We start from the raw sequence: 22,917 nt of genomic DNA on the forward strand, positions 1-22,917 counted from the left end.
AGGTTTTATTCATACTTATAATAAAAGCAACATACTGTAGATGCTGCAAAGATGAAATAAAAACAAGTTGTACTGGAGAAACTCAGGCAGGTCTGGCATCATCACTGGAGAGAGAGAAAAGGGGGTAACATTTTGAGTCCAAGATGACTTGGAACATTAACTCTGAGCTTCTTTCCCTACAGATGCTGCCAGACATGCTGGATCTCTCCAGCATGACTTGTTTTTGTTTGCACTGTGTTTCACTTTGCTTTGCTAAATAAATTAATTCAGAAACAGACTATGATAAGCATTTCCCAAGAGGAAGCTGAGCATTTTCAGATCCGTTATAGAGTGACATTCTTTTCTCATCCATGGGACATAGATATTGTGTTGTCAAGATCAGCATTCATTTCTTCTCCTTAGCTGCCCATGAATATTTGGTGGTGACCATCCTGAGTGGAACTGAATGGCTCAGGGATCAACTGAGAGTCAACTATATTGCTGTAGGTCTCGAGTCATGGCCACCAAAACTTGCTTTTTACTTCAGATTTATTTAAGTTCTTGGTTATGGTGACCGATTCCAACTCATGTCTGTGGGTGACTAGTTCAGCTTCTGGATTACTAGTCCAGAATCAAATCCACTGTGCGACAATATCCCCTTGATAGGAACATATGGGTGATGGGTAAGCAGGATTTTGTGAAAGCTGGGCATGGTCAGCAGAAACTGCAGTTTTCCAAAAAGGAGCGCTAGTAGATCTCATGTCAGGTAGTTCTTTTAAAACTCACTAAACACCTCTGTACACCTTTAGCTGACTAGTTGTAGCCATCAAATTACCATCATTCACTTTTAGAGACCTTTATATTTTTAACAATGGCGTTAGTCTGCTCAGGGCCTGAATTAGCATTAGGGCAAGCTCAAAATTTTGCCTTCAGTTTTAAAAATGTCAACGGTTACTATGAAACACTAAGTTGGCATATGGGAAGGTGGTAGCAATTAATTAACAATTAGATTGAAACTTGATTATCACCCTGGTAACTATGCTAAGCAGTGGGGATAATTTGGGACACAGGTAACTATTATTGGTTATAGGTTATTGGTGCTATACCAACTTAATATACATAGACATCAAATTAAGTGGACGAGGTGTTTGGGTGTATTACTCCAATACTTGTCTTTGCAGAAGGCTCCCAATGCTTTGTTTCCATAGCTTTTGGAGAATATTGTCCCTTACAGCTCAACCTTTCTTTAATTAATATAAAACATTTCATTGCCCTTGTATTCTTCTCTCACTACTACTGTACTTACTAACCTCAGCTAATTCCATATCTGCTGCTGGTGAATAATTATACAAATTGACTATTGCTAGAGGGTTATGCGCTGTTAGCATCTGACTTATTAATGGAGCAAATCTGTGTAAAGTTTCTTAAGTTTTTAGATGTCTTGCACCTGAGTGATGAAAATTAGCCCAAGAGCAAATCGTGAGAACATGAATGGAAAGGAATGAGAAATCTACAGGTCTGTTGGGAAGCTAACAGACAAGATGATGAACGTTGGATTGTTTACACTGTACAAGCATTAGAGAAGTGAACTAATTGGCCTTTTTGTGTAATGCGGATTTCTGTGGTACAGTAGACACAAATTGAAGGCTAGCAGAGATTCTCAGATATACAGCAGACAGGTGGGAGAGATCACAGAGGCAGGAGTGAGTCAAACATTTGGAAAATACACCTCACAATATTAGATTTTCATCTTTCTCCCAAGATCTGCTGTTAGATACCATCACTAAAAAAAATGCAATAATCAAATAGAAAGTTATGGAAACTCAACAGGTCTGGGACTATCTCTGGTAAGAGTTCATATTGTGAGTCCAATGGGATTTCCTTTCAGAACTGAAGAACATAATAGAATAGTCATTTTCAACTTCACTTTATCCATGGAGTCTTGCCTGATGTTAGTGCATGTTGGAAAATCAGAAGCTAATAATAAGATTTTATGACTGTCGAGATGTGAGGAGCCTTCAGTCATCTGGGATAATTTATCTTCATCACAGAAGATTAAGCAGGGTTTTTTTAAAAAAACAAACAGGCTTTGATAGAGTAATTAAGGAGTACGTATTTCCACAGGCAAGAAGGTGAATCTTTATTACTCTGTAAACATTCCTTTTCAAATTCACATTGCATGATCAATGTATTTTACAGCTTTTTAAAAAAAATCCTTCACAGTACATTGGCATTGCTCTGTGGGCAGGTTTATTGGCAATCGCATAATGCCCTATGGTGGTGGCGAGCTGGCCTTATAGAGAAGGCCATAAGATACAGGAAAGTAGGCAGAGAAACCACTGCGTGAGCCCTCATGACAACTCTGCTACTCAATGAGATCATGGCTGAACTTGTGAATCAAATCCATTTTCTTCCAGGATATCTAGATCTCTTGATTTTCCAAAGTGCCCAAAATATAACCAATCTTAGTCTTGGATGTACTCAACAGCTGGCAATCCTCTGAGATACAGAAGGGACTCTATGGAGGGTGCTTTCATGGTTATTGTCGCCCTAATATCAAACAGCAAGAAGAACACCTTACACTGGCTTTCCTTCCATTAAAGATACAATGTTAACTAGTCAACCAAACCAGAAACAGTATAGTGAACTCATTGAAGTTAATCAAGAGTCAGTGTTAAAATATCAGTGAAACAGTGAATAAAATTCAGTTGCTCTGGAGTAGCTTGGTTCGTAAAATAGCCAAGTTGCGAACATACAGCAGAGTTTAAGAATGTTCACAGTTGATTTTTATTTTGGATATTCTCCTGCCTTACGTTTCTAACTGGATGAATTGCCATTTGAGATAAACTCTTCAAATATCTGTCAAGTTTGAAAATTTGATATGTCTTTGCTGGAGTATATGGAGCATTTTCTTCTAAAAGGCAGAATAATGTCTCATACTAGATAACAAAGTGTGAAGCTGGATGAACACAGCAGGCCCAGCAGCATCTCAGGAGCACAAAAGCTGACCTTTCGGGCCTAGACCCTTCATCAGAGAGGGAGATGGGAAGGGGGTTCTGGAATAAATAGGGAGCGAGGGGGAGGCGGACCGAAGATGGAGAGAACCCTCACCCCATCCCCCTCTCTGATGAAGGGTCTAGGCCGAAAACGTCAGCTTTTGTGCTCCTGAGATGCTGCTTGGCCTGCTGTGTTCATCCAGCTTCACACTTTGTTATCGAGGCTATTTTCCTTCTGGCTTCCTTACAATGGAGACTGAGCTTACCATTAGATGGCACCAGTGAACCAAACATCCAGCTTGACATTCAAATGTAGTCAAACGGACTCCTGGAAGGACCCAGAGAACCTCCCCTAACATTGCACACACTTCAGGAACATCAGCAGAAACCAGCATAACGAAGTGTGGAGCTGGATGAATACAGCAGGCCAAGCAGCATCTCAGGAGCACAAAAGCTGACGTTTCGGGCCTCGACCCTTCATCAGAAACCAATAGTACGCATAATCCTAGCTCAACCACTTCACATGAATTCCAGCTATTAACGTAGCTGGCATTTCAAAACAAGAGCAATTATCACTCTCTGCATTTGAAGTACTTCCCTTCAGTGATATCAATGTGACTGAAAGATATGTTCCAATCTGGTTGGAGATGTGTGAGACACTATATTAGGATTCTCTTTACTAACTCACTCAAGTGCTCTATGTGTTTACCATATCCCTCCTCACTCATTAAAAAAAACCACATATAGTTGTACATTTTACGCCTACAAGATAAACTAAATTAAACATCCTGTCCTTGGCTGCCAACGCATTACTGCCTCTCTACACCTTTCAATTCTTATCGGCTCATGCTGCAAGCAGTACTTAGACCCGTTTTTGTATCAAAGGTTACCCCTGAATAAGTGTCAATACTGTAATCTACTCAGAACAATGCCATCCCCACCACTGTGCCTCCACAACTCACTCAAAACTATGGAACGATTATCATATTAATTAAACCTTCATAACTATCTCTCTTCTTAGTAACAGTTCCCTCCACCAGCATGTCCATTCAGTCTGCTGCTTTTTATCTCTGAAATTTCCAAATACACTACCTATTTCTGTAACACTGTACTAGCCATTTCCAACTTTTATTTAGGGCTACCAACGTGCTAACGTATGGATTTATACTTTTTAAATATATACTATATAGGGAACTATCCCCTTTAAGAAACTTACTATCAAAACAGTGCTTCTGTAAAACTGCATGAATGAATGTGTAGGAACTGTAAAAACCAGCAACAGCAGATGTAATGTCACGTCTGTGGAAGATCAGTTTAATATCCTTCATACTTTTATTTAATTCTCACCTATTTAGATCATATAGGTCGAGCACTTTTACTAACATTGATAACTTTAAAGACAAAAGGACTAACACCTCTTAATCATGCAATCTCAGACCAGACAAACATTCTAATCCCATCAAGAGTAACAACCAGAATTTAGTAAGTGCTTAAACTATCTCCTGCTTCCCATGCAGATGTCACGCAAACTTGTGTACAATAGATATCACTATGTGACACCGTTGTGCTGAAATTTTAATGAATGAAAAAAACTGTGTATAAAAGCAGCTACTGTAAAACTGTACTTTGGATTCCATCGCCGCCTCAAACTGTGCTACCGCAGGTGGTCAATAAAGAGGCTATTTTTGCCACTCACCGATCTCAGTCGATGTTGAACATAGCACATCGAAAACCAAGACAAACATTTCCGACTAATTTTATTTATGCCCATCTGGATCAGACTTGAAACTCATCAATAAGTATTAACCATACTTTGGATGCTGTCTATTCTATCAGAGTAATAGAGTGGGGCTAGTATCCCTGGAGCATCACAGGCTGAGGCGTGTTAAAGAATGATTCAGTATCTGAGGAGTTGTGAATAGCACTGAATATTGTGCAATCAAAAAAAGTCATCCCAATTTCTGGCTTAGAACATAGAACATAGAACAGTACAGCACAGAACAGGCCCTTCAGCCCACAATGTTGTGCCGACCATTGATCCTCATGGATGCACCCTCAAATTTCTGTGACCATATGCATGTCCAGCAGTCTCTTAAATGACCCCAATGACCTTGCTTCCACAACTGCTGCTGGCAACGCATTCCATGCTCTCACAACTCTCTGCGTAAAGAACCTGCCTCTGACATCCCCTCTATACTTTCCACCAACCAGCTTAAAACTATGACCCCTCGTGCTAGCCATTTCTGCCCTGGGAAATAGTCTCTGGCTATCGACTCTATCTATGCCTCTCATTATCTTGTATACCTCAATTAGGTCCCCTCTCCTCCTCCTTTTCTCCAATGAAAAGAGACCGAGCTCAGTCAACCTCTCTTCATAAGATAAGCCCTCCAGTCCAGGCAGCATCCTGGTAAACCTCCTCTGAACCCTCTCCAAAGCATCCACATCTTTCCTATAATAGGGCGCCCAGAACTGGACGCAGTATTCCAAGTGCGGTCTAACCAAAGTTTTATAGAGCTGCAACAAGATCTCACGACTCTTAAACTCAATCCCCCTGTTAATGAAAGCCAAAACACCATATGCTTTCTTAACAACCCTGTCCACTTGGGTGGCCATTTTAAGGGATCTATGTATCTGCACACCAAGATCCCTCTGTTCCTCCACGCTGCCAAGAATCCTATCCTTAATCCTGTACTCAGCTTTCAAATTCGACCTTCCAAAATGCATCACCTCGCATTTATCCAGGTTGAACTCCATCTGCCACCTCTCAGCCCATCTCTGCATCCTGTCAATGTCCCGCTGCAGCCTACAACAGCCCTCTACACTGTCAACGACACCTCCGACCTTTGTGTCGTCTGCAAACTTGCTGACCCATCCTTCAATTCCCTCGTCCAAGTCATTAATAAAAATTACAAACAGTAGAGGCCCAAGGACAGAGCCCTGTGGAACCCCACTCACCACTGACTTCCAGGCAGAATATTTTCCTTCTACTACCACACGCTGTCTTCTGTTGGCCAGCCAATTCTGTATCCAAGCAGCTAAGTTCCCCTGTATCCCATTCCTCCTGACCTTCTGAATGAGCCTTCCATGGGGAACCTTATCAAATGCCTTACTGAAGTCCATATACACCACATCCACAGCTCGACCCTCATCAACCTTACTAGTCACATCCTCAAAAAACTCGATAAGGTTTGTAAGGCATGACCTACCCCTCACAAAGCTTATGATAGAGGAACTCCATTAATGAAGCAGCCGAAGATAGTTGGACCCAGAACACTATCTTGATACAGGGACCTTTGTACAATGGAGTGTGACTTAGATGATTAGTCTGTAACAACTTTAGCCACCTTCCTCTGGGTGGGCGAAGACTCCAGTGGACAGTTGCACCCAAAACTCCTCATGACTTCAATTTTGCGAGTGCTCCTTGATGCCGCAATCAATCAATGTCAAGAGCACTCACTCGGAGTTCACCTCTAAAATTCAGCTCTGTGAAGTTTTTCAGAAAAGTAAGACTTGGCAAGATTCTTGTTAGTGAATCAACGTGGGGGGGGGGGCGGGAAATGGATGACATGTGGAATTCGCAACACAAATAGGTCATTCATGATTTTATAGAATGGGCTGGTAGACTTGAGGGGCCGAATAGGCTGCTTTTACATTTCATGTATATATATAAGAAGCAGACTGTTGCATATTCTGTTACAGCATGAATTCATTTAACCCTCCACCACAGGTGTTGTTGGTAGCCCGAAGTGGACAAAACACACAATTACATTTTCAACAGTGACAAGCTCTTCTATCCTGTTTGATTCAAAATGAAGTCTGGAGCAGAGTGATCCCGCAGAACCTAAACTGAGCATTGGTGTTATAATGGACTCAGAGCGCTGGTGTGTTAGTTATTGGTGAGTCAGTGCTGCTTGACAGCTGATTGATGACATTCTCCATCACTTTGTGAATAGTGTGATAGGTACGAATTAGCCAGATTGGATTTGCCTAGCTTTAGTCCCACCACAGAGGTGATACAGCCACAATAAAGTCATTGACGTCCTTACATTCTGATTTTGTAAACCTGTAAATTCGGTTCTGGCTGAACAAAGGCATATTCAGATCTGACACAGCATTGAAGCTGACCAGCTGTATCCTCAAGCATGTGTCAGGCTCACTGTAAACAGTGTAAACCTATGGAAATGGTATAGTGAACTGAAAATGACAGTGACCCTTTTGAAGGCACGGCTCATCCCCCATCCAGTTTAGCAGTTGTTACATTGGGGACAGGACTGATTCTCACCTGAAGTTCAACAACAATGATTAATAAACTTAAAAACAGAAGTTGCTGGAAAAGCTTGGCAGGTCTGGCAGCATCTTGTGAAGAAAAATCGGAGTTAATATTTCAGGTCCGGTGACCCTTCCTCAAAACAAGGCGCGTCAGTTTCGTTCAGGCCTGGTGTTCTCATTATGGATTGATGGTCTCATTCCAGTCTCCTCCAAAACTAGGAGCTGTTAAATGGACTAAGATGAACTTTTGTCTTAAATAACTGTAAAAAGTAAATTTATGAATTTACTTATGACTTCTGTCATTAATACAGGCGCCATGGGAAGGAGATTTATAATACTTTTCACTGTATTTTACTTGTAAAAGTACACATGACAATAAATTATAAATTCTAATTCTAAACGTAATTCTAATTCTGCTTTTATTCCTGTTTTATAGCATCTGCAGTTCTTTCGGTTTTTATTAATAATATTAATTGCTTTAGAGCATTTCCAAAGGCTGGATGATTTATTATTCATCCTTTTCTATTAAATTCTTCAATTGTCAGTATTCCTGTAAATTTTACCTACATGCAATCAACTCCCTTCATTAGTATCAGTCCAAATCTGTGCCAGGAGCTGTGAATAATTCTGCAAATAGTCAATGATCACAGATGATTGAAGATATTAACATGTTCCCTCTGCAGCATTTACACTACTCCTGCTGCAAATTGACTCACACCCAAAACATCCCCTTTCACTGAAATAGTGACAAATGTTTGGAACAATCTGTAAATTGAGATTGTAGAGACAAAGGAATCAAGGCTTTGGGAAAGCTGCAGTTTTATGTGAACCACATTTTTTTTCTGTCAAATGATCTTTTCATATCCCTGACTTTCCCTACGTTCTTTTTACTCGCCTATTTCATCACTGTAGACAACATGACGGCGATAACCACTCAACCCAGAAAGGCTCTGTTCTATGTTATGAAGCAGTCAGCAATGTTACAGAAATGAAGCTAACGTGCAAGTAGACAGAAGAGCCTGGTTCTTGCGAAGAAAACTAAATCATAGAACATAGAACAGTACAGCACTGTACAGGCCCGTCGGCCCACAATGTTGTGCTGAACATTTACCCTAAACCTAAGGTCAAGCTAACCTCCATCGCTACCACATACTATCATCTATATGCCTATCTAATAGCTGCTTAAATGCCCCTAATGAGGCCAACTCCACTACCCTCTCTGGCAAATGCATTCCACGCCCCTACCATCCTCTGAGTAAAGAACCTATCTCTGAGATCTCCCCTATATCTACCTCCACACACTTTAAAACTATGCCCCCTCGTAATAGCTACCTCTCCACCCTAGGAGAAAGTCTCTGGCTGTCCACTCTATCTAAAACTCTGATCATTTTGTACACCTCTATCAAGTCACCTCTTATCCTTTGTCATTCTCAAGAGAAAAGCCCTAGCTCTCTCAACTTTTCCTTGTAAGACTTTCCCTCCATTCCAATGCAACATCCTGGTAAATTTCCTCTATAACTTTTCCAATGCTTCCACATCTTTCCTGTAATGAGGTGACCAGAACTGGACACAATACTCCAGATGTGGCCGAACCGGGCTTTTGTATAGCTGGAGCATCACTTCATGGCTCTTGAACTCAAGCTCTCTATTAATGAAAGCTAACACACCTGTCCACCTGGGTGGCAGCTTTCAGGGAACTGTGGACATAGAACATAGAACATAAAAAAGTACAGCACAGTACAGGCCCTTCAGCCCACGATGTTGTGCCGTGGAATCCTAATCCAAAAATAAAATAATCTAACCTACATTCCCCTCAATTCACTGCTGTCCATGTGCATGTCCAGCAGTCGCTTAAATGTCACTAATGACTCCGTTTCCACGACTACCACTGGCAAACTATTCCATGCACTCACAACTCTCTGGGTGAAGAACCTTCCTCTGATGTCTCCTCTATACCTTCCTCCTAACACCTTAAAACTATGGCCCCTCGTGGCAGTCAATCCTGCCCTGGGGAAAAGTCTCTGGCTATCGAATCTATCCATGCCTCTCATTACCCTGTACACCTCAATCAGGTCACCTCTCTTCCTCCTTCTCTCCAGAGAGAAAAGTCCGAGCTCAGTCAATCTCTCCTCGTAAGACAAGCCCTCCAGTCCAAGCAATATCCTGGTAAACCTCCTTTGCACCCTCTCCAAAGCCTCCACATCTTTCCTATAATAGGGTGACCAGAACTGGACACAATATTCCAAGTGTGGTCTCACCAGGGTTGTGTAGAGCTGCAGCAAAACCTCGCTGCTCTTAAATTCGAACCCCCAAACTTTGTGTCATCAGCAAACATACTAGCCCACCCCTCAACCTCCTCATCCAAGTCATTTATAAAAACTACAAACAGCAGAGGCCCATGACATGAACCCTGAGATCCCTCTGCTCTTCCACACTGCCAAAAATCTTTCTGTTAACCCTGTATTCTGCTTTCAAGTTTCAAAATGAATCAGCTCACACTTTTCAGGGTTAAACTCCATCTGCCACTTCTCAGCCCAGCTCTCATTCCATCAATGTCCCTTTATAACCTAGAACAGCCCTCTGCACTGTCCACAACACAATCCACCTTCTTATCATCCACGAACTTGCTAATCCACCCTTCCACTCCTTCATCCAAATCATTTAGAAAAATCACAAATAGAAGAGGACCCAGAACAGATCCTTGTGGTACACCACTCGTAACTGAGCACCATGTTGAATATTTTCTGTCCACTACCACTCTTTGTCTTCTAAGGGTCAGCCAATTCTGGATCCAATCTGCCACATTTCCCCCTATCCCATGCCTCCTTACTTTCTGCATGAGCTTACCATGGGGAACCTTATCAAACATCTACTTAAATCCACGTACACCACATCCACTACTCTACCTTCATCCGTGTGTTTGGTCACCTCGTCAAAGAATACAATACAGCTTGTGCAGCATGATCTACCCCTCACAAATGCATGCCGACTGTCACAAATCAAACTGTGCCTTTCCAAGTGATCATAAATCCTATCTCTCAGAGCCCTTTCCAATAATTTTCCCACCATTGAAGTAAGATGAACTGGCCTGTAATTTCCAGGTTTATCCCCACTCCCTTTTTTGAATAAGGGAATGACGTGTACATCTCTCCAGTCTTCTGGCACTATACCCGTGGACAAATCAATCTTTCATTTTTGTGTACATTATTACAACAAGTAACCATACCTCTCAGAGCTATCCGACAAATTAAACACTGGTGGCATAAAACACTGAGACAACAGTTTCAGGTTGCTGTCATGGAGTATTTTAACATATACGACACATAAGGAATTGTGCGATCTCTACTGTGGGGACACGCTGGAAACTGGAAAAGAACCCACCACAACTAAAACATTCTCACTCAGCACGTACTATGAATGTAGGGCAGGAAATAAAAGTCACATGTCCTTTCACTGTTCCCAATCTAACTAAAATTCCCACACTCAGTGGTTTGTTAAGTGTTGCTACATGTCAGAACTTTTCAATTCCACGTTTCCAGTGGTTTCCACCTTTATTTCCACTCATCCATGGAATATGGGAATCACTGATTGGCCAGCATTTATTGTCCATCCGTTGTTGTGCGTACGCGCGCGCATACACACGCGCGCACAATCTCCTAACCAAGCACCATTGAGTGTCTGAGCTGGTTGGCACCAATGACTCACCATGACTTTCCGCAGCGTGTACCTTCTGGATCGGATGTCATCCATGAGCATTTCATACGGTGTGAGCTGGTACTCAATAGGCAGGGGGTTATACTGTCTCTCTTGCACTTTCTTCAGCTTCACACCATTCCTCAAATCCCGCATCACTTGAACCCAAAAGCAGGCCTGAAAGTGAAAGCCAATTGCTGTTAGTGTTGGAAATCACCCGTACTCCCCAAGGTCCCTTCAGAGTGAAAGGTAAAGGAGTTTTCTTAATGCTTTGGCTGCTGTTGCAGTGCACCATACCCATGTGTCTCTATTAAGGAGCAAAGGAAAGGTCTTATCTTTTGATTACATAATGGCCAGTAGGATGAGCCAGATCGTTACTCAGTCTTGATATGGGTGAAGACCAATTGTAGGAGAAAGTTGGAAGAAAAATAATTATTATCAAGGTTATGCACAAATGTAATATGTGACATGAAACAGAATTTGTTGAAAGGTTGTACGCTCCTAACAAAAGGGCTTATCTACTGCAGGTTCAATGTAGGTGAATCATCCCATCTGTTGAACAGGGGATGGTTATGCTCAGTTTTGTAGAAAGGCTGACAGTGCTCTTCTCGGAGCACAGAAGATTAAGGGGCAATTTCATAGAGTTGTTCGAAATCATAGCAGGTTCAGATTGAGTAAGTAACCTCTTCACTGGTGAGTGCAGTTGAAACCCGAAACATCAGTTTTTGTGCTCCTGAGATGCTGCTTGGCCTGCTGCGTTCATCCAGCTCCACACTTTGTTATCTGGAACTAGACAACACAGCTTTAAGATAATTAGCAAGAGAATCAAAAAATGATGAGGTGAATCTTTTTTCCCAGCAAATTGCTGCAACTTGGATTCAATGCCTGAAAGATTCAACTGTAACCTTTAAAAAAGAATTGAAATTTAAAAAATCATAGCAGGGCCATGGGGAAAGAACAGGAGAACGGGGTTAATTTGATAGTGTTTTTAAAGAGCCAGATGGCCCCTTTCTGCACTGTGACACGCTAGGGCATTAGGATTTCCAAGCCAAAAGGGTTTGAGTGCTCATGTTCCACAGTGGCAAATTGTAACATTACATTCTAACTAAATTCTAGTTAAATCTGGTGATGTGCATTCTCACACCAGGAAGTCCACCATGAAAGACATTGGATTGAGACAAAAATCCAATTTGGAGAAGGAAACCTGTTTGGTTTGGCCTATATGTTACTCCTGTCCCTCATGGCATGACTGTCTCCTACTGCCCCCAGACAGGTTGGAACGTGCAATAAAGGCCTTGCCAGCAATTGTAAAAATCACTAGGAGCAGGACAGGTATTTGATCATATGGGATGCCTGTAGAGATGGGGGGATAGGAACACATATTGGGCAGAATGGCTAGGTTTGGTCTTTTATTGAGGAATACAGAATTAGCCATAGAACACAGACGGTCAGCAAACATCCTTTCTTCACCTCTTGTCTCCAGACACATTATAAAGCAATTATTGACCGCGACAATGTTGACAACAGGCATAAATCTTTCATTCGCATTACAAGAACAGACATTGGTCTTAAATGATATTTCCAGATTTAAAATGTTGACAGAATGAATACTACCTGCTTAAAATGGCTCGGCTTCCACAGAAAAAGTCAGATAAATTTACAGTTCAAAGTAATAATTATATGTTTCTCATGAATATGGATGATTAAGGGGTGATCTAATTGAGGTGTTTAAGGTGATGAAAGGAGTTGTTCAGGTAGATAAGGGTACTTCTCTGCAGGGTGTGCCCTGACATAGGGCTATAACGAGAAGAATCTTCAGGAAGCACTTCTTCGTACAAAAGACAATGGAACTCCAGAATTATTCCTCTGAACTCCCTTCAAACAGTTTGGGGTATAGATTGATAAATTTCCGTTCAGTTAGGGTATTGAGGGAAAGGGAACAAAGACAATTGGATGCAGTTAACATGCAGTTCGATTGGGATTCTAATTGAATATTGCAGCAGACATGAAGAACTCAATGCCCTTCTCCTGTTCTTGCGGAATGTCTATTCCCTTCCTCTTTCCTGCGTTTTGCTCAGAGTTACAGATGACCCACCTCCCACTCTCTTGATGCTATTCTCACTAACCTGCTGTCCACCCAGTTTCACTTGCAGCCCCATACAAGCTGATGTAGTAAAATGTTCCCTCACCTGCAGTGTCTGAGCTGCTGATATTGTGACAAATAGGGAAGGGGAAAGATAACCTGAACCAATACAAGGTTCTTGCTGGATGTGGAAAGATTGTCTACCCTTATGGGACAGCATCTGACCATAAAGCAATGGTGGCTTGTGAGGATTTCCTCTTTCTCTGTTTTCCTTCAATTGGAGAAGGGCCTGCCATGTGTCACCAGGTTTTTTAAAAAGTCTTTAAATGAATGACTGTTGAGCTTCAGAGGACTCAGGATGCCTCTTGGAAGGTGGATGAAGACTGAACCAAAGAGGGGTGAGAGGATGAGATAATGCCAGTATTTTGCAGCTAGCAGGAGTCTATAGGTGGGTGTGTGGTGTTTCACTGAGCACACATGGAGTTATCAGATGGAAAATAGTGCCCTCTGCTGAGCAATGTCAGGAGGCAGGAGATATTTCATCAAGTGCCCGACTGTTTCTCCACTGCTGTCCCATTTATGTCCGGGCTGTGAAGGCTTCAAGGGGATTCCTTCATTGTCAGGCACTCAGCTGATCTAGCATCAGGAAAAGATATAACCAGGAACAAAAACAAAGTTGCTGGAAAAGCTCAGCAGGTCTGGAAGCATCTGTGGAGGAGAAAACAGAGTTAGCATTTCCGGTCTGGTGACCCTTTCTCAGAACCCTGTTCTGTTCTGAGGAAGGGTCACCGGATCCGAAACGTTAACTCGGTTTTCTCCTCCACAGATGCTGCCAGACTTGCTGAGCTTTTCCAGCAACTTTGCTTTTGTTCCTGATTTACAGCATCCGCAGTTCTTTTGGTTCTTTTAAAGATATAACCAGACTTCCCCATTTTCTGTAACTCTCAGCTTCCCCCTCTCTGCCCTGCCTGCAGGAAGACAGTCTCTGAAAGCCCTGTAGCTCTGCCCCCCAGATCCTGGGGAAACCCCAGCATTGGTCATTAAAGTCTTTGATTGGCAGCTAATCCCGTGAATCTCCCCCAGAGAGAGCATCATGAGGCTTTCCCAGGTTCTCCAGTTGCCAGTTAAGTCTGTGCACATGGAGTACATACCATCCGCACAGTTAAAACAATTCAGCAGGAGGCCATTCAGCCTATCAAATCCAAGCTGGATCTCTGTAGAACAATCTATTTAGTCACAATGCCCATAAGTCTTGGAAGTTTAAACCCCTTGACACCCCACCAATTTATTTATGAAACCACTATTGTGTCTTCCCTTGTTGGCAGCAGGCACTCACTGTGTAAAATAGATGATCCTCACATCTCAGAACAAATCTCAAATGTCACTCTTTTATGACACTTTAAATCACAGGCAGAAACCTCCTCAACCCCCAAGTTCCTTAAGTCATCAGCTAAGGGGAACAGTTTTTCTTGTCTTTTTGAAAATCTGCCATGATCTTGTTTCTACCCCTTCTTCTCCAACGATAAAGCATGCTTCTCCAACCAAATGTCGTGATTGAAGGCCTTTCTCCCTGGGACCATTCTGGTAAATCTCCTCTGTACCTCTCAGGGACCCTCACTTCCTTCCTAAGGTGTGCCAACTGGGTGCATTACTCTAGTTGTGACCTAAACAGAGTTTTACACAATTTAAACTTAACTTCCCTGCTTTTGTACTCAATATTCACAAATCTCTTTCTATGGATATATACTGCCGCCTTCAGAGATCTACATGCCTGACCCCAATTACATTTGTCCCCACAAACACTTCAAACCACGCTAGTGTGGATGCAATCTACAATGCCTTCTTTAAAGTATTTTTTTTATTAAGATGCAAGACAAGACCAGCATTTATTGTCTATCCCCAATTGCCTTTGCTTTTTTAAAATACAAGATTACACATGGTATCGGTAGACCCGGAATGCTGTTAGGGAGGTTCAGGATTCTAAACCAACAACAGTGAAGAAATGGGGATATAGTTCCAAGTCCCTCCCTACTGCATATGCCACTTCTGTGTATATTAACGCATGCTTCCTGTCTGCCCATTCTGTTGGATGTATATATCCTGTTGCAGGCAACTGGTATCGAGGTGCGGTGAGGGGAGAGAGTCTTAATGATTTCTGTCAAACATGGTTACTATAATTCGACCATATGCATGAGAAATACTTGAGCACTGTAAAGTACTACCAACATAAGAACTTTACAGATAACTGTACAGCACAAAATTTGTTAAATTAAATTTATGAATAAAAACGGGAGTCTCAGCCGAATAGGCAGCATCTTACCCAGTCAAAGTTATTGAGCTCATTAAGTTCCATGTTAGGTTGACTGCTTTCACCCTTATTATCCAGCAGTTTCTTCAGATTCTGTCAATCAATCATATGACATGTTAAGACAGTGTACCAGTGAACACAGGAGGTGGGCATTCAGCCCATTATGCCCATGCTAACTCTTATAAGACAATTACCCAATTAGTCAATCATAACTCATTTCATAAAAACACTGAAAACAGAAGCAGGAATAGGCAGTTTGGTCCTTTGAGCCTGCTCTACAATTCAACCTGATCCCCTGCCTCAATGCCATATTCCCACTTTCACCCTATATTCTTCACACCTCAGAATCTAAATAAAACTTTCCTGAAGCTATTCGGTGATGTAACCTTCACAGCCTTCTGAGGTAGAGAATTCCACTGGTTGGCTACCTATTGAAAGATGAAATATATCCCAATTGCAATTCTAAATGGCTAAACCCCATATCCTGAGATTGTGATCTTTGGTTCAAGACTCCCTAACCAGGAAAAACATCCTTCCTGCCCCTAGCCTGTCCAGCCTTTCTGGAGCTGTATAGATTTCAATCGGATCTTCTTTCATGCTTCTGAACGCAGGCCCAGTCGAATCAATCTCCTCTCATTACCATTTCCTGGTACCAGGCAAGGGAACGTCCAGTGCACATCCTCTATAACAAGTATATCCTTTCTTAGGCAGGGACAGAAAGTCTGCACAGGATACTCCAGGTGTGTTTTCACCAAGGATCTGTATAACTACAGTAGGTCATCTTACTCCTGAATACATATCTCTCGCAGTGCAATCCAATATACCAATTTCATTGTGCCAAGAAATGGAGACAGTTTAGCCAAGTTAATTTCTTTTGCCCATTTTCTTCCCAGCTTCTTTAAAATGTTTAATTTTTACTGAGATATCTCACCCAAAATAGCTTTCAATATGCATTAATATTGACAGTAAGGCTGTAGATAAAGTCAAAACTATATCCACAGAGAAACAAAGGAACAGGAGTAGGTCATGTAACCCATCAAGCCTGCTCCACCATTCAAAATAATGATGGTTGAACGAATACTACAATGCATTTTACTCATTTCCTAACTCTATACACCAGGGTAACCCAAAATTGACCAATTTCTACTTGAAACATACTCAAAGACTGATTCCTCACAGCCCTCTGGGGTACAGACGCATACTTCCAGCAGGCGATACTGTCTAACCATTGGACAGTGACTAGTTTCCAACTTTTTCCAAAGGTGATCGACAGTAAACCTTTGCTGTTGCTCTGCCTGAGACCAAGTGACTCAGCACAGTCTGTGAACTGCTGGCTGCTCCTGATGAAGGATGCTATTATTTCTGTTCTTCCTGCCATGCACAATCGCTGATTGGAACGAATAATCGAGCCTGTGAACAGCCTTCCTGTGTGATCTGTGTAAGACTGGACACCATTGAGAAATGGCACCAGAAAAGATCACAACAGAAACACTGTCAAGCAGAATGAGAGTTAGATCTCGCTACTTTCCCAGTCAATCACTGCCTGCAAACAAAAGCATAGCAAGAAAGGCCACAAACTTTTGCAATGATGTTCATTCTGTTTTTTTAAAAACTCTCCTCAGGGAGTCAGTGAAGTGAAATGATGAGTAGTACAGTTTACTATTTACAGCATAGCAACGGGCCGTTCAGTCCAACTGGTCTATGCTAGTCTTCAGGCTCCACACATCTAATAGGAAGGCAAGGTTAACAGTGAGTCTAATGTCCATGGAACTGTCTCTGTCATCTGGATTTTGGATGCATTGCCAGAACTTTGCATATCATATGCTTGCCCTGATTGTAGAGTCTAGAACTGGGGGCTTAATTCAAAATCATGTGCAGACTGGACTGAGTAGATAGAGAGTAAAACAAAACAAGAGGGTAAAGATTCAAAGTGCAAATAAAGCACAGGGCAATGCAAAGAAATCTTTCCACATAGCGAGTTGTTACAAGTATGGAATGCACTGCCTGGAAATGTGATGGAGAAATGTTCAATGGAGGCATTCAAGAGGGCATTGCATGATTACTCACATAGAAATGATTTGCAGGGATATGGGGAAAAGGCAGAGGATCGGCATGAGGTAATAGAACTGGTGCAGGTAAGATGGGCAAAGTAATGGCCTCATTCTACACTGTAACATTCTGTGATTCTGCAATTTCAAAATAATGGGAAAGCCATTTCGGACCAAATGAGAAATTGTAAATTCAGCAAATTGTAAATCTTTGGAATTTTCAATCCCAGAAAACTGCTGAAGCTCAGTCATTGTGTATGTTTCAAGTCGCGATGTTTAGAAATTGACAGTTTTTGAATACCAACATGAAGGAATATGGGGATAGCATGGAGAAAAAGCATCGAACTGGTCGATCAGCTATGATTGTGCTGAATGGCAGAGTAGCCTCATTTGTCTAAAAGACCACATTTGATAAAATATGGAGTGGATTGGTGGGAATTGAAAGAAACAAGAGCCTGGCTTCCTCCAGCAATGGCAAAGAATGAAGTGAACAAACTAGAGAATCCAAGATAACAAAGTGTGAAGCTGCATGAACACAGCAGGCCAAGCAGCATCTCAGGGGCACAAAAGCTGACGTTTCAGGCCTAGACCCTTCATCAGATGGAGGGTTTAGGCCAGAAATGTCAGCTTTTGTGCTCCTGAGATGCTGCTTGGCCTGCTGTGTTCATCCAGCTTCACACTTTATTATCTTGGATTCTCCAGCATCTGCAGTTTCCATTATCTCTGAAACTAGAGAATCCATCTGTTTCAAAGGCAATGTTTCAATAAACTTTCTTCCCAAGGACAATTCTACAACGTAGCAAGCTGCAGAAGGAAAATAATCACAGCCTCATCCCTTGAAAGACAAATCTTCCAATTATTTCCATTTTTACTTATTTCCAAGACTACCATCTGAGCTGGCCATTACCTTGCATCACCCAAATGATTGTTGGCTGAATCTGTATATTAATCTGTGATGCTGGCACAGCTAACGCAGAACTGCCCTCTAACATCAACTGCCCTCTGCTGTCAGCATTAAATACCTTCTGGTCAAAACTAAAGTGACCACCACAGACGTATGTGATCTACAGTTTGCAGATGACTGTAGCGCCATTGTCTACTCTACAACACATTTGCAACCCACCCTTATTCTCCTGAATTCTGCACAGAAGAAATTTGACCTGGCCTTGAAAGTTTCTAAAACAAAACGTATATCAACCCATACCTAGGCATACAATGTGCTCCATTCCCATGATACATAATCCAGAGATCAGAACGCTTTTGATAAAATTATTAATGGCCGATAGAACTTTTTTGTAACAGTGGAAAGAAAGGGTTGTTGGGGCACAGCATCCCTTAACCTATTAAACATCCTTTGCTCCTCATTGTCTGGCCTCCAAGTCCAATCCTCCTGGCTCACATACCGACCAAGGCTTCCCAGCTCCACTACTCCCTGTGACAAAGAACTTGTCTCTCTCTGGGACCCACTGAAGTTGAATGTGGTTGGCCTGCAGTTCCAAAGGTGCCCACTATGGAGTTCTGGAGCCACTGGAACTCTCAAGGGCTAGATGTCAATGGATTAATGGGGAACTGTGAGGCTAGACGGGGAGGTATGTGGGGATATGGCTGAAAAGTGGAGCTGAGGCTTATCAGAACAGCCAAGGTCTTACTGAATTGTGGAGTAGACTCGACAGGGCGAATGGTCTACTTCTCCTCTTGCGTCTTATGGTCTTAGCTGTTTGGCATACTTTTGAAATAGTCACTCCCACTCTCTAAGTCTTCAACTTGCGATCTCTCCCTGCCCTTAAGCCACTCTTTGTCAAACATCCTCGACCCTGGCTCACCCTCTTGCCACTTCAATTCTTCAGCATCTGCCTTATTTTGTTATCACATCATGTACAATTGGCAGAATCAGACACAAATTTCAGAATCTGTGACGCTTATCACTCTGCCTGCTCACCAAACAAAAGGAAATGTATTCATTCCTGTTTAATTACAATACCAGCAGACAGGAAGGAGAAAGGGATTGTGCAGTGAGGGGCAGAGGGCGGTGCAGAGAATTAACTGCTGGAGAAGTGAAGAGGTTTACTGAGAAAAGCTCAGAGCTTGGCTCCCAGGTAGCTAATCCAGTCATAACCACCAGTGGGGAAGTGAAGGAAACAGAGTTTGATCAGAGGCCAAATTCAGAGGAGAGTGGAGTGTAGTGATTGTAACAAGGTCAGTCAGGTGGACCTCATAGGAGTTCCCACTGGGGCTATGAATCTAGTCCAATCAGGGAGACCTGGCTGACAGATATAACCAGGAGTGTCAGGGGTTCTGTTCACTCCAAGAGCTGGCTCTGACGGAGCTGGGTCAGCGTCAAGGACTTTCCCTGTGTAAATAAAGAGTGATTTGGTGACAGGACACAGGCCTCTGGGGAGTTATTTCATAGAGAAGCCATGATTGTAGGACTTGAGGCAAGTTAAGAAAAGAGGGTCACAGAAAGCGTTAAACACACGGTTAAGAGAACTTAAATCGAGATGTTGTCTGGCTAGGGATCAATACAAGTTAGTGGAAGTGGGTAATGTTGAGCTGGGGGTAGTGCCAATTCAGATATGGACAACAGTATTTTGGACAAGCTCAAATTTACACAACGTGACAATGTTTAAGAATAAATTAGAGAAATAGTTGAAGAAGACAGAGTGGACGGGTGGCATTAGGGCTAGTGTTCACGTTGAGGATAAGAAAATCAAAAGGACACATTTGGCTGAACAGGCTGCCTCCATTGTGCGCATTTCTACGTCATACACATCAATACAGTTTCTGATTTAACTTACACTCTGAATGTACCCTGGAATTAAGGAATGGGCCATGGGGAGAGAAGGGCCAGGGAGGGAAGCAAGAGGAGTAAGACACAATAATAGCTCATACCACAAGCAAAACCCTATGGGTCCTGGAAACGTGAAGTAAAAACAGAAATGCCAGCTTTTCAAAAAATTCTTTTCTAGGATGTGGGCATCGCTGGCATTTGCCAACATCTGTTGCCCACTCCAAAAATGCCTTTATGAGGGCGGTGGAGTGGCACATTCTTGAACTGTTGCAGTGCGTGTGGTGTAAGTATACACTGCACTGTTTGGGAGGACGGGAATGAGAAACAGCTCGAGGACCTTTCGCCAGACACCAGCCACTGGTGAAAAGGCACAGACCTGAAACATTAACAGATGCTGTCGAATGCTTCTTGCATTTTCTGCTTTTATTTCTAAAATGTGTCAGGGTGACGCAGCCTATCTCCCGGGGATTCTATTTTAAAAATGCCCAATTGCCGGAAGTTCAGAAGGGGAGTTTCCAGCGCTCTCTGATCCCACCTCATGTTGGTTAACCTTAGGTGCCCTCTTACCTCTTTAGCACTTTTAATTTTGGCCAAGAAAGTGCGTAACTCCATAGATTCGGCAAACAGGGCCCGGCACACCGCCTGGTAATGGTTTGGAGCTTCCGATGGGGTCGTTAAGTGAGCGGCGCACAGCTGACAAAACAAAAAAAGGAAGAAAATAGTGAGTTGCTTACCTTCCAGTCAGCCCAACCGAAAACCCAAGCTATTAGACTCAATTTTCCACTTCAGTTGACAAGTGAGCCACCTAAGTATTTCTATATTTTATTGTCAGATTGTCAAAATCTGTTAACTTTATTAATACCATTTTGGTTTATGCCCTCTTCCCCTTTTAGCCTTTTGTTCGACAATGAGTAACACACAAGCACTGGGATGTCAGTCAGTCTGTGCCTTCTGCATTTCGATAGCCAACTTTAGTGTTGTCTTGTTTGGCCTGCTTTAGATTGAACGGGGTTGCCAGGGTAGTTTTTCATCATTCTCCTGGTTGCAACCACTGGTACTGAGCCCAGGCGAATCACCAGGCAGTGATAATAAAAAGTTCAACAAGATTTGGGTTGAGAACAGTTCTTCAACAGAGACTTCTCCATGCAGGAACCGTAAGTGCAGTATGGCCCATCACTCTGTTACAGCCACCAGCGTATCTATAATAACAGACTCAGGCATTGTCAGCGCAGACTCTGAGAGACACAATAACTCGTGTGTGTGAAATATAAGCCACAACAACGGAGCATCAAAATGGGAGACATTACAGAACAGGAAGAAGCCATGTCCCTTCACGATCAAGCTGGTTCTCTGAACAGTAAACCAATCATCCCCACTCCCCAACTCTACTTAATGTGCACAGTATGCTGCTACGCCAGTTTTAATCTCACGTTTAGTCTCGGTCTGATCATGAGTGGCTCCAAGTGGAAAATCTCAAGCAAGATAGAAGATGCATTTATATGGTGCCTTCCACATCCTTAACATTGCCCAAGGTACTCTGCTGTCAATGAAGTACTTTTGAAATATAGTAGGGGAGGGGACACAGCAGCTAATTTGCACTGAGCAAGTTCACACCCACAGCCATGTACGAATGACCCAGGTCATCTGTGTTCAGTGTTGACAACTCCCCAGCTCTACTTCAAACCAATGTGCCTCATTCATTTACATCAAGCTGAGAAAGCAGGTGGGGCCTCAGTTTAATATTTCATCTGGGAGACAGTATCTCCAAGAAAGCTGACCTGCAGTGGCAGCCCAGTGCCGGCCTTCAAGCCACAACAGCCTGGCTCAGAGGCGGGAATGACACTAACTGGGCCAGGGCTGTTGGTAGGAAGCTTGGGAACAGGCATTTCAGGCACAGGAATGCACAACCAAGGACAAGTTGGAAAATATCAGATATGATCATATGAATTAGGAGTAGGAATAGGCCACTTGGCTCCAACGAGCCTGTTTCTTCATTCAGTAAGATCATTGATGATCTGACTGTGGCTTTAAATACTTTTTCAGTGCATTCCTTTGTCAAAAATAAAAATATTAATCAGCAGAGAGTCATAGTTATACAGTTGTATAGCATGGAAACAGACCTTTCAGTCTAACTAGTCCATGGTGACCAGATACCCTAAATCAATCTAGTCCCATTTGCCAGTATTTGGTTCATATCCCTTTAAACCCTTCCTATTCATATACCCATCTAGAATCCAGTCCCATTGACACAAGCTGCAAAAACTGATTTCACCAAGGGAGCAAAACAAGGCAGCCAAATCTCACAAGCCAGCTCTCCTCCCTGTCACTATGAACGAAATATTCCAGACTCAACATTGCATTTTATGTAAACCTTACTAATTTCTTCACTGCAGTATCTGGAATTTGATGTAATTCACCTATAAAGCAGGAGGCGTTTAAATGATAGGTAAATTGCAGCAATCGTTTGTCAATTTATTTTTGTTGTTCAAACTGATGTCATAAAGCTGTTAGCATCACCAGTTCAGATCTGGAGGATTGTCAGTAAAAGCCAGAGGCACAATTTCATTCCATTTCTGCCTTGACACAATGTATGATTGAGTTGTTTTGCGATAATGCAGTCAAATTGCTGCATGCTCGAGCACCGGTGCAGCAACGAGGCAGTAATGTATAAATTAAAACAGCCTTCCATTGTGAGGTCTGTCACCTCGAAACTGACGAGTTCCAGAATTAACCTACCTCCAAAAAATGATACA

At 42.4% G+C, this 22,917-nt stretch overlaps 1 protein-coding gene across 5 annotated transcripts in view; it reads right to left on the bottom strand.

Moving 5' to 3' along the window:
• LOC125452103 (protein spire homolog 1-like) overlaps window positions 1–22,917 on the bottom strand; it is a 200,606-nt gene that overhangs the window by 59,665 nt on the left and 118,024 nt on the right. For all 5 annotated transcript variants that reach the window (XM_048530105.2, XM_048530107.2, XM_048530104.2 and 2 more), the window contains exons 4-6: window positions 20,732–20,857; window positions 15,341–15,421; window positions 10,950–11,114 (exon numbers count right to left, since the gene is read on the bottom strand). In XM_048530105.2, coding sequence (XP_048386062.1) covers window positions 10,950–11,114; window positions 15,341–15,421; window positions 20,732–20,857 — 372 coding nt within the window. The remainder of the gene's footprint in view (window positions 1–10,949; window positions 11,115–15,340; window positions 15,422–20,731; window positions 20,858–22,917) is intronic.

This window comes from Stegostoma tigrinum, chromosome 5, assembly GCF_030684315.1.
Source record: "Stegostoma tigrinum isolate sSteTig4 chromosome 5, sSteTig4.hap1, whole genome shotgun sequence".
NCBI lineage: Eukaryota > Metazoa > Chordata > Chondrichthyes > Orectolobiformes > Stegostomatidae > Stegostoma > Stegostoma tigrinum.